We start from the raw sequence: 12,477 nt of genomic DNA, 5'->3' as shown, positions 1-12,477 counted from the left end.
GATGAGGGAACTACTTGAATAGAGCCTTGTAAGAAACAGTTTTAAAACATGTGTTTGAGTAGGAATTCAAAAGAAACACATACCTTAACACAAGGACTAAGATTTTGTCACTCTAAAATGTGCAGTAACCTGCTTTAAAAATTAAGACAGAAATGTGTGTGGTGTAGCACTTAAGTCACTGCTAAGACATTTACATATTATAGTAGAATGCCTGGTTGGAGTCTTTGCTCCCCCACTTCTTATCCAGCTTTCTGCTAATGTTCATCTTGGGAAGTAGCAGGCTATGGCTACAGAACTTGTGTCACTGGCTCTCAAATGGGAGCCTGTATTGAGTTCTGGATACCTGGCTTTGGCGTGGACAAGCTGTGGGTAATTAAGTACTATATAAATGGCTAGAAGATGTATTTCCAAATGTATCTCATTCAATAGCTTTGTACTTTTGAATCAATACTCTATAAACTTTTCTCCTTTGTCCACTGAATGAACAATGGGATTCCACAGTAGAGGACGCTGGAGTGACACTGAAAGGTGATACAGGCAGGAAGAAACATCTTTCCAAGGCTCCACTTTCTGAATTTATAATTATTGTTGAGTTTTAAAAACATTTATGCTAGAGTATATTTAACATTAAAGAATATGAAGAACAAAAGAATCAAATTTCTTTATATTATATATTTATATTTCATGCTATAATATTGATATTACTTGTCCATTAAGAAACATTGCATTCTATATGTAAATTATTTCATAAAACTCATACTTATTCAATCAGTCCCTGAAATATAAGGTTTAACCTTCAGTTTTTAGTTTCAAGATGAAAATTTACCATTATTTGAGTTTTGTATCTTATCTCTGATGTGGTGCTTTGCAAATTTATTCCTTTGAACAGCATATTTCATAATCACAAGACTATAAGGTAGTATTAAAGATGATGTATGTCATATAAATTCTGTTATTGCACATGGTAACCTAGAGTACCTGTATTTACATATGAAAGCTATATGAATCAATAATGAAGAAATAAATACACGAAGAATATTGCCATATTTGGAATTCATTTTATAATGAGTTTTATATATTTCTCTGCCAAGTGTTCCTCCATGTGCACATATTTTCTTATACTATGTGTATACATTTTGAGATAAATGAAAAGAATTTTTCCAATTAAAACAGATGCAACAATGCTTTTATTATTCATGAGGAGCATAGATTTATATATCTTACTGTAACAATTGTAAATAAGACCTACTTTGACAAGGTCATTAATGGATTTTTAGTTACGTGAAGAAAAGAGAAATAGAAATTTTATTTTACTGGTGCATGTAGAGCATCTTTATTGACTCAGAATAATGGATATGTATAGCATTGTATCTCCTCCTTTTAAAAAATACAGCAAAATAACTAAACAGTGCTAATGAATCACTTTTCTGTCTCTCGTATTTTACTATTCTATTGCACACTTTTATTTCTTAATGCTTATTTAATCTCATTAACTTGAAAGTAACAGAAAATGTACGGAAATCTTCCATCCACATATGCTCACAGCATCCAGGGCTCAGCCAGACTAAAGCCAGAAGCCTAGAACTCCATCTGAGTTTCACAGTGAGAGACAGGGACCCAAGCACTTGAGCTGTCATTTGCTGTATCTCAGAATGCATCCAGGAAGCTTCATTAGAAACATGGCAGCTGGGACTTGAACTGGGACTCCAATATGTGATGCAGCTGTCTCAGGTGGTGGCTTAAACCAATGGCCACGGCCAGCGCCGCGGCTCAATAGGCTAATCCTCTGCCTAGCGGCGCTGGCACACCGGGTTCTAGTCCTGGTCGGGGCATCGGATTCTATCCTGGTTGCCCCTCTTCCAGGCCAGCTCTCTGCTATGGCCCGGGAGTGCAGTGGAGGATGGCCCAAGTGCTTGGGCCCTGCACCCCATGGGAGACCAGGAGAAGCACCTGGCTCCTGCCTTTGGATCAGCGTGGTGTGCCGGCCGCGGCGGCCATTGGAGGGTGAACCAATGACAAAAGGAAGACCTTTCTCTCTGTCTCTCTCTCTCACTTCTCTCTCACTGTCCACTCTGCCTGTCAAAAAAAAAAAAAAAAAAAAAAAAAAAAAAAAAACCAATGGCCACAAAATCTGCCCTAACTTTTTGCTTTTCAGCGGTTTGATTAAATATTCAAAGATTAATTAAAATATTCTGAATATAATATTGTGTAAAAGAGTTTTGTAAAAATCTTTTCTATATTTAAAAATGGTATGTCTTTTTTCAATCTATTTAACTATATCTTTTTTAAGGCAAAGCCACTACCTTAGCTGGATTTCTGTTTTCCTTATTTTATTTGCAAACTGTGTTTTGTTGTCCAAAGGCTGTATTTAGCAGAGTCAAGATGTGGAGACACTTTTGTCATTTAAACTGCTATTTCCAGAGAAGGATTTAAAAATTGCTGCCCATATTTGACTATTTATTTCACTATTATTCCCTACATACAAGGAAGGAAGACTATGGAGAAATAATATAAACTTCTGGTTTTCATTTCCACAGTGTCTCAGGTATTAAAGCACTTGAAAATATTTGTCTTGAAAGTGTGGCTATAAATGAGAGGTCTCTGGCCATTATTGTTGCATAGCAAGTTAAGTTGGAAGGGTGGCATCCCAAATGGGTGCCAGTTCTAGTTTGGGCTGCTCCACTTCTGATCCTGCTCCCTGCAAATGCACCTCAGAAATCAGTGAAAGATCACTCAAGGACTTGAGCCCCTGCTCCATGTGGAAGGTGGAGAAGAAGCTCCTGTCTCCTAGCTCTGGTCTGGCCCAATTCTAGCTGTTTCAGCCAGTTGGGCAATGAACCAGTGGATGGAGATCTCTCTCTCTCTCTCCCCCTCTCTCCCTCTCTCTCTCTCTCTCTCTCTCTCTCCCTCTCAGTCTATCCCTCTCATTCTATCTACAAATGTGTCTTTCAAATAAATTAAAGTAAGTCTTTTTTTTAAATTGAGAGAAACTAGAGATTTATTGTAGGAGATAAGAAAACTTTTAGCTATAAATTAATATATGGGACAAACTTGCTGGATATTCCAAATTACCATCTAAGGCAGAGAGGACCTTTAAATAAAGGGAAAAATGTAGCTCAAGAATGTTCAAAGCCTCATGTGGAAAAGTGTTTCTTGTTCCCAACCAACTATTTTATGATATTGCAGACATTCAGTAGGCATAATTAGGGCAATCCAAAATTTTTGAAACTAAACAAAAAGATTACAGGATGACGTGATTTGTGTTTTATGAAAAAATGAACAGTAAACTTCATGTACATAAAAACTTTGTCAAAACAAATGGTAAGAGACTTCATCAAGTTTAGCCTGTCATCCACCTGAAATGGCTCATGAGTTAGAGCCTTAAAGGTAAACCTAGAATGCATGCTGACTATTTGCTAAAGAAAACTAAATCTCACTAAATTGCAGACTCTGCATTGTCTAGCCCACCCTACCAAATCATTTATGATTTTATGGTAATATTCCACTTCATTCTTCTGTAATTTTCCATTTACATGATTTCGAGTGATCCCTTTTTTGTTCTCCTCCTTCACTATCATAGTCTCTTTTTAGGTCTTTTGAAAATCAGTCACTCTGTCCTAGTTGAAGTTGAGTACAGTTTATCACAGAGTCACTCTTCCAAGTGAAGAATTCAGGATATAATATGTCTTGCCTCCTACAACAAAATCTGAGTATAGTTTTTTTTTGGCAAGTGATAATGGCATTGTGTTTGAGTAGATGATGTTTCTAAAAACAGACACGAAACTTGGTAACTCCTTTGAAAGAAACTGTCTGATGCTCCAGTGAGCCTCTTTTTTGAATGTTATTAAAATAAGTTAATAATTCAGCACTAAAATCAAAGTATCTCAGAATATCTAAAGTTAGAATGGTGTATTTCCTTAATACTTAGTCAAGAATAAATATTTTGATAAGTCTGGAGGCACAGATCTCTTAAACTGTGCAGGACAGTCTTGACAAACATGCATCCATCATTGTTGAGTTAATGGCATGATGTCACATATCAGGGCTGCTAGCCTTAGGTCTGAAAGAGCTCTAATCTTGCTTTCTCTTCTTTCCTTTCATAACAAGCCGTTGATAAACAAGCAAGCAAAATTTTATAACAATGTAAGTAGTGATTGTCACACAAGCCAGAAGGAACCCAATCACGTCCAGAGAGTGGTACTGGTACCAGGTGAGGTCATGGGCTGCAACCCGAAGGTGTTTGGCTCCTTTGTGGCGCATGACGTACTCGATCCAGAAGACTGCTCGATCCAGGGGCTTCATGGGCTGATCGTGGTGAATTCTTGATAACTTCATGACATTCTCTTTATAGCTGAAGAAAAATCAATTGATATAAACTTACATAATGTACCAGAAAAGTGAGCAAGTGAAATTTTTATATTGATAGTAAAATGAATGTTGCATAAAAGAGTAGGAGAAATAAATACTTTTCCTCAGTAAACCTCACACAGATCTGAGTTTCTTGATCAGAATTCATTGGATGTACAGGGTTAGAAAATATGTTGAGAGAGGTTGGCAGAGAACAATATTTCTAGCTTTCAAACCTAGAAATTGGAATCATTTAATTTTAAAAGGCAAAGAACACACAAAAATAACAATAACAACAATAAATCCCATTTGATGTGCAAAGCTTGAAAGACCGTAAGCAGTGGATTATAGATTTGATATATTAAATCGCAATTAGTATGAAAGTTTAGAGATAGGAGGCTAGTCCATTGAAAAGCTCAGGTATGTCTGGGCAAAATTAATAAGGAGTTGTTATTGATTAGGAATTTACATTGGCATTAATCACTAATTAGTGCATTAACATTTAACTTGTCAATGTATGAAGCTGAATTGACTTTGTTTGCAACCTTATGCTGAGTCTTACTTTCTCTTTTCTCAACTTCAATTTCCCAAGTTTTTTATTGTTAAATGGACTGGAAACGGACAGTATATTTCTTATCTGATTCTTTGATTTAAAATTATCTTGATTTCTAGAATATTTGACTTATCATTATCATATACTAAGCCAAAAGTAAATGTTTTCTATTATTACTATTTTTGTTCTTGTTAGGGTTGTGATTTCAGAGTCTGGAGAGTTCTGAAGGCACTCAAGACAATTGTCATTGTTCCTGTTGTTAAAATTATCAAGAACAAAATGGAAAAGGCAAAAGGATATGTGTAGGGATGTGGTTTACCAAGTCCAGATCAGAAAGGATAATAGCTTGGAACATTAACAATTGCAATGAAGGTACTATCCACTGATGTTATTTTACAAATAGAGTTGGAAAATTTTTTTCAAGAAGAGTACTTGAAGAACTGTGGAAATTTATGGAAAAAAGTTGTAATGAAAAGGTCACATAATAAATGCTGAAACTAGTACAATGTCTACCATACATCATACACACTTAATTTATTAAATAATTAAAGAATTCACTTCAGTCTGCAGCATTACATCTATTAAAATGTAACAGAATTAGCAAATGAAAGATAAATTCTTTTTGGAAACGGAGAAAACAAATGTGCTGCTAATTAAGTTCATTAGGATGAAAAACAGCTATAAAAAATGAAGTCCAGCTACCTAAAAAGCTAAGGTTCATTGTGCTACTATTAACGATACAGTTCCCAAAAAAAGTTGCATTAACATTTACATCATTATGTTATGAAAAGAGGAAAACATTCAAGTATTATTGATATCACAGAATAATGTTAATAGCTTAATAAACATTACTTATACAATGAAATTATTTTAGAAGCTTTTTATGCAAATATTTTGAATATTTAACCAGATTATTTCAACTTAACTATTTCAGGTAAATTACTTGTTTATTTTGTATTTAAACAAATCAGCGATGATTGTTTTACAATATTGACTAATGCTGTACTCAAAATAGTTTCCCTTTTCAGAATCATTTAGTCCTCAAGTGAAAACTTACCTATCAATACAGTTTATTTTAAAAAGTAATACTCACGAAGGATCATGAATGACTGTCTTCACGGCATTGATCAAATCTGCACTTGACATTGTTTTCCAGTCCAGTCTAACAGCTGCTCCCTTGGCCCTCATGTGGGCAAGGTTATCATGTTGCTCCCCAAACAAAGGAAGGCCCACCATAGGGACGCCATGGTGGATGGCCTCATAAATGCCATTGGCTCCACCATGAGTTACAAAAGCTTTGGTTTTTGGATGACCTAGAATTGAGAGGTTTTCAATAAAGTTATTAATGGTAAGTCTAAGAAATAAAATAAGAAACAGAATTTGAGGCACTAAAAGGGGTGGTGATCTCTAGACCACAGATTATGGATAAAGATGAGATAGTATACAAATTGCTTAGAGATGAAGAGGAAGAGACTCCTAAATCCACTGGAGAGGTCAGCAAATTCCACAGGGCAAGGTGCTGCGGCTTGAATCTTAAACCAGGGAAACAAGAATAGCAATGAGGCATGAAAAAAGGACACATTCTCAATAAAATAACTTGCTTATGCAAAAAAAAAAAAAAGCCCATCAAGTGCATTTTAGGAGATTTTGTCTAAAAGCAGTGTTTATTCACTGAGAATGATATTTAAGATTTACAGCACAGCAAGAAGTTGTATGGCCATGTTGCTGGAATCATAGAAGGAAAGGGCCATACTTGTCCAGATGAATTATCTGACTTTTTCCCACAGCAAATGCAGAGAAATTCATAACAGGTGTATATTTTTTTTTCAGTGGCATTTGGGAACCACTATATTATAAGAAACAACAAATGTAGTTACTGAAATAGGAAACAGAGAGACAATTCAAGAAACAATTATTATTTTTTAAAACTTTATTAATCAGAAAGGCATAGGGAAAGAATGAGTGAGTGAGAGAGAGAGACAGAAAGAGAAAATAGAGATCGTCCCTCTACTGATTCACTCTTCAACTGCCTTCAATAACTGGAGCTGGGCAAGGAAAGGCAAGTGGCAGGAACTCAATCCTGAGTATCATTGTGGATTACTCTAACCCAGGGACCTAAGCTATCATCTGCTACGTGCTGCGGTACACATTGGAAGAAAGTTGGAATCAGAACTCGAGATTGAACTTGGATCCAGGAGCAGCAATAAGGATGCAGATGTCCCAAGTGACTTCTTAACTGCTGTACCAAATTTCCCAGCAGGAAATTAGTGAGAAATTCTAGGGATGTGAAGAATTCAACTGTGTGTAATGAAATGTCAACAGTTTTGTTTCACTGTATTCCCCTAGGACTAGCAAATAAGCATGAAGACACTTGTTGACTTCTCAGTTTTTCCATAATAAATGGTCATCAGCTTTCTGTTGGAGTACTGTCTCCTTGATTGGCTGTTACTTATGTTTTCAGCATTTATGCTCCAATGTCTTACCAAGAAGGTCATTTTGAGGGATCCACTTATAGAGCTGGGTATTAGGTCCTAAGGTATCCGGTTTCTTGCCATCAAATCTCCAAAGAACCTATTAGGTAAAGAATATGCCTATTTCATGAGCTGAATTTCAAACTACAACATATTCGATTCTAAGGTGGTTGAGAAATAACCTATTAAAGTCTTCCATGTGAAAGACAAGCAAAGGGAGACAGAAAGTAGGCAGAACTACTAAAAGAGATAAATAGAATACAAATATTTTCTGCATATTTGTACATATTCATGATGTTTCATATATATTTCCTTAGTCATGTGACATAATGAATAACAAAAACAAGAGTTTAAGGAGTTTTAAAATGTCACAATTCTACTGCAAGAAGTGTAATTCATTCCCTGTATTGTATGCTTTGAAATACATAAATTACCATGTTGGACTCATTTTCCTTGTGTAATGTCAACTATTTCAATTGTAATTATAAAATTAACATATACTTTTGCAGTGTTCATAAAATATTTAATTATAATTTGACATATTTGAATTCACAGAAAGTAAGTCTCTGCGTAAGTTATGTGTGAGAAGTAAATTAATTGTGCTTTGGACAATTAAGCTGTCTTACATTATAACGTACTAAGCACTATTTTCCTCAAAATGTTTAAGTGGTTTATTTAAAGTTTGTTTAAGTATTTTTATTTATTTTTACTTTTATTAATTTCTGCTGTTCTTAGATCATTTCCATGCCCAGTACTAAAATAAAGTACTTCTATTCGATTATCTAAGCTATCTTCAAAAGCTCGAGAACAATCCACAAGTTTAATTTCTGTATGCTTTGTGAATTTAAAAGTAATTTCAGGTTCTCAGAACACATTATATAGATGATTACTAGAACCCTACACTAAACAGCAGTTCATAACAACTCAAAGATCAAAGTTATCCTACACTTATTAGAAAATTTGTGTGCACTAAAATTTCTAGAGGAGTACATCTGAATCTCTCCCCATTCCAGGACTGCTCCTGCTCTGCTCCTTCCAATATTCCCTTCTCCTTCCTCAGTCTGGAGGAGGTGTGAATCTAATGGGCTAGGAGCACAGTCCTGTGGGGCCACATATTTTGATGCACTGGGTCCACCTGCAGGGAAGATCCATCTCGACCTTACATCTTCCTGGTTCAGATAGAACTAGAGTTCCACCTACAGGGCAGGCTCTTTCCTTCACTTTTTCTAAATATACTTGACTGTACTGAATCCTGAGCTTGGGGTTCCCAAGCCCTGATTTTTCTATATCTATGTAGATTCTGGAACATCATCTTGAGGGGATGTAATGCAAAATTAGGCTAAATAAATAGTCATGGGATCCTGAAACTGCAATCTGACTTATTTTTTTCAAAATATTTTTGATGCTCGTGTATCAGCTCAATTATCATTTGCACATTAACTCATTTCTGATAACATCTTCAGTGAAGAAGGGAGTCAGCAATCTTGCAGAATGAAGAACCAAATGATATTGCAGTTTGGTGACCATGTAATGATAACAAAATTTCACACTGCAGCTCTTAAATATGCTTTTTTTCTGATCAAACACTAAAGCCAAACTTATTTTTTTAAAAATCATCTTCTGTGTTACTCTTGCAACTCTCACAGAGAGTTATTTATAAGCTAATAGCTTTCACACAGGAAGTTTCTCTTACAAATCCCTTTACAAAGTTTAACAGACACATTCAGTAGTTGTGCCCTATTAGGATACTTTTCTAACCTTTTGTGGCAGCTGGGCAAGAGCTGATGCGATCACATTGGTCCTTTCCTCTGTCATGTTGCTGACCATGGACCCCAGGGAAAACACCACCACTCCCTCTTCCCCAGAGCTCTGCACAAAGGCTTCCATCTCCTGTGAAGAAAGGATTTGTTCCATCACAAAAGGGCAGCAGCAGAGCACATGCTGGAGAGGGAGCAAACTGTCTACATTATTTCTCTATCAGTCCAGCACTTGCCTGTCTTGTAACCTAATCACTTTTTACATATGCACTGAATTAATAGTCAATAGTTTCTTCTCTATTAGAAATAAGAAATAGCTTAATCAAAATGACTACTCTAAAGGCATGTCTAAGACACATGTCTAAAGTCATTCTCTATTCTATAAAGATAATTGCATCTGTATGCATGTGATGGTATCAAAATACATGAGAAGATATCAAAAAGTTCATGGAAATATGCCTTATGTTCTAATTCAAATATTCTAAGTTATTTATGAAATCCTCTCATATGAGTTTCTGGTTGGTAGAGCATTTAATACCACTTCCAGCATCTCTCCCTGTGAGTCAGATACTTTAAATGAAGAATTCAGAGTCATCTCCACTGCAAAAGCTAAGCAAATAAAGTAAGAAAACAGCAACATATTTACCTTGGGTAGAGGTTGGGCAGGTTTGCAATGAAGCCCTCCAACAAAATAAAAATTAGGCAATAGTGGACGAGGAAACTCCAAATCCCAATAGCTGCGAATAAGCCATATTTCAGCTTTCCCCATTAGCTGAGAAATTGTAATGGGTCTTCCTTAATGGAGAAGAAACCAGGACATGTCAGGGTAAGGAGAGAATTGTTACATGATATATAAATGGAACAATGAAGTCAGTGATGTATAAAATATCTGTATTGATAAAGCAGATGTTTAATATATATATAATACTTGTAAGTATACAATGCATTGTTCACATGTCATACATGCAAGAAGGTCTCTAATATTAACAATATGCCACTATTCTTGTCATTAAAATAGGCCACTATATAGTTAAACATGTATTGTTCTTTCTAAAGTTACAATGGTAGCAGATTCAAATGAAAACAACTATTTTAGCTGTAGAGTCAAGAAATCCTAAAGCAATTATGAATTGGGTTTTCCCAGAAGATGTACTCAGTCCATTTTCCATAGTTAACAAAGGTGATCTCTGATTCTTGATTTTCCAGGTGAACTGAGAAATCATTTTTCTTTTTGTTGTTGTTGTTGCTAGTTTGAGCATATTTTTGACCTACTTCTGTTTTTGCTTTTGTTGCTTAATAGTATCAATTTATCATGAAATTTTTATAGAAATATTTGTAAATATCCCATTCGTATGCTTTTAAACTAGGGAAAAATAGATTTTTGCTCATGTTTGTTTTGAATGTTTTTATAAACATGGAGAAACTAATTTAAAAAACAGATTAATTACATATATGTCTACATTTCCACAAAATTTTAGACCTTATACAGATGAATTTCAGGATGTAAGGAAGGAAAGTGGCTACATTACATACCTCAATTTACATGTTTTCTGTCTGAAAAAAACTATACCACTGAAACGTGAGTGGCTCTTTTTGGTAATATGGAAAACATATTTTAATTTTAATTGAAGCAACAGAGATACACAAGTAAAAATTATTTCCTCAAAGTCACATAGATAGTTGTCCTAGATGTCTGTGACAAGTTAATTTACACATCTTTATTCATAAACAAAATATGTCAACTGATGTTTATATCAGAGAAAAGTTTAATAAAATGGACATAGCTTGGTATAGAGAAATCCTCAATGCTCTACTACCAGCTGTCTGACTTCCTCGAATGTTCCATCCAAGTGATGATTCAGTAACTCCTATCTGACCCTTGATGTAAGCCTTTACATAGCATTCATTAGCCTGGTAAATCTTTGTATTGTCATTTCATTATTTCACCTATAAAATACAGATTCCTCAGGTATTCCACTCATGAAAGATCACCTAAGAAGTCACAGGAAAGCTGTGAATTCACACTAGCATCTGAAATCATGACTTACCTAGAACATCACTGCAAAACTGATCCCACCTCTTCACATTCAACATTTGGAACCAAAAGTCAAAATAAAGCATCCATAGCATGTTCTTTACCCTCTCCATGAATGTCATTTGTCCACTTAAATCTGACATAATAACAGGCACATAGGAAGGAGGAAATAGAAGTCCCCCACTATACTTTTCATAGGTGTAGCCAGGAGTGAAGCGGAGACTGTACACAAGGGGTCTGTTCAGTAGCTCAGCCAGCAGCTCACCACAGGGAGCAAATGGGTCTGCAAGAACAACATCAAACCTTGAGTCTTGAAGCTTTGCCATGATTTTCTTGTTCAAAACCAAGTCTTTGCAGATACTTTCATGAATATCAGAATATTCAAAGAATAATTTTTGCATTAGTGGGAAATATTCCCAATATGCATCTCTTGACACATCGTTTATAAGTGTATTAATCCCATTTAAGAGAAAAGCTTCGATTTCATCTTTAGTGTAAGATGTGTGAAAAGTTTCAAAGTGAATTCCTGATTCATTCTTGCTATCAATTAAAATAGAAGCAGAAGATCTCAGAACAGTTACTTCATGACCTTTCTGGACAAGTGCATCCAGGATTGTCTTCATATTCATCCAGTGGCTGTAGTCCATGGACCACACCAGCACCTTTCCACAACTCCCAGAGCTGAAGCAGCAACTCAGCTGTAGCAGCAGCAGGAGAAGTGAGACACATCTCCTGGACATCCTGGTGAAATGCAATGCTTCCTCTCCACTTGTTGTCTCTTTCTTTAGCTCTTCATGGTTATATCCAAGGGGAAATGTAACAAATAGTTAAAGTATAACTTGCACTGATTTAAGTAAATACATGACATGAACAACTAGAGCTTGTTGACCAGGATGTCAGATGAAAAAGCCAAGTTAGATGTTGTGGATATGTGAGTGCTCCCAGTGTCTTTTATGATTACCTGATTTTCATAACTTGAAGACAAGGACCTACACATGTAAGGCACCAGAGTTAGGTAAGAGATTTTAGAGTAGAGCCATGAGCAGTGACTCATCAAGTGAGGTGATTTGCATCTGAATTGTCCCTGATACAGAAGCAGAGATAATGTAAATATGCAACTGATATTCATTTCTTGGATAGCATGGTTCAAGGGACACTTTCGTAAAAATGTTTTGCATCAATTCCAGGTTTTTATCATTAATGTATTTGTTTTATGATTAAATGTAGATGTATAAATATACTAAGATTAATATAAAATAATATCTAAATGATAAGGGAAAATGCAATATTTAGATATATTTTCAGGCCGGCTCC

The 12,477-nt window shown here is 35.5% G+C and overlaps 1 protein-coding gene across 1 annotated transcript; it reads right to left on the bottom strand.

Annotated features, from left to right (window-relative positions):
• Positions 1 to 652: 652 nt before the first annotated feature.
• Positions 653 to 11,937, bottom strand: LOC138843005 (UDP-glucuronosyltransferase 2B16). Its single transcript, XM_002717139.6, has 6 exons — positions 11,177 to 11,937; positions 9,775 to 9,923; positions 9,130 to 9,261; positions 7,384 to 7,471; positions 5,994 to 6,213; positions 653 to 4,351 (listed from the first exon to the last, which is right to left on the bottom strand). Exons 1-6 carry the CDS (start codon positions 11,901 to 11,903, stop codon positions 4,072 to 4,074), a joined length of 1,596 nt encoding a protein of 531 aa, XP_002717185.1. The 5' UTR covers positions 11,904 to 11,937; the 3' UTR covers positions 653 to 4,071.
• Positions 11,938 to 12,477: the final 540 nt, after the last annotated feature.

The sequence above is a fragment of the Oryctolagus cuniculus genome, chromosome 8 (genome assembly GCF_051225735.1).
Source record: "Oryctolagus cuniculus isolate XC-2025 breed Fujian yellow rabbit chromosome 8, ASM5122573v1, whole genome shotgun sequence".
NCBI lineage: Eukaryota > Metazoa > Chordata > Mammalia > Lagomorpha > Leporidae > Oryctolagus > Oryctolagus cuniculus.
Note: the sequence above shows the minus strand (reverse complement) of the source record. Positions and strands in the feature narration are given on the sequence as shown.

What these genes read in the sequence shown, in the direction of transcription:
- LOC138843005 (XM_002717139.6), bottom strand. Translation starts at nt 11,903, where the DNA reads ATGTCCAGGAGATGTGTCTCACTTCTCCTGCTGCTGCTACAGCTGAGT. An exon ending in GTTTTGCAGTGATGTTCTAG is followed by an intron (nt 9,924 to 11,176) that starts GTAAGTCATGAT and finishes TTCTCCATTAAG; the next exon opens with GAAGACCCATTACAATTTCT. An exon ending in CCCTCAAAATGACCTTCTTG is followed by an intron (nt 6,214 to 7,383) that starts GTAAGACATTGG and finishes TCTCAATTCTAG; the next exon opens with GTCATCCAAAAACCAAAGCT.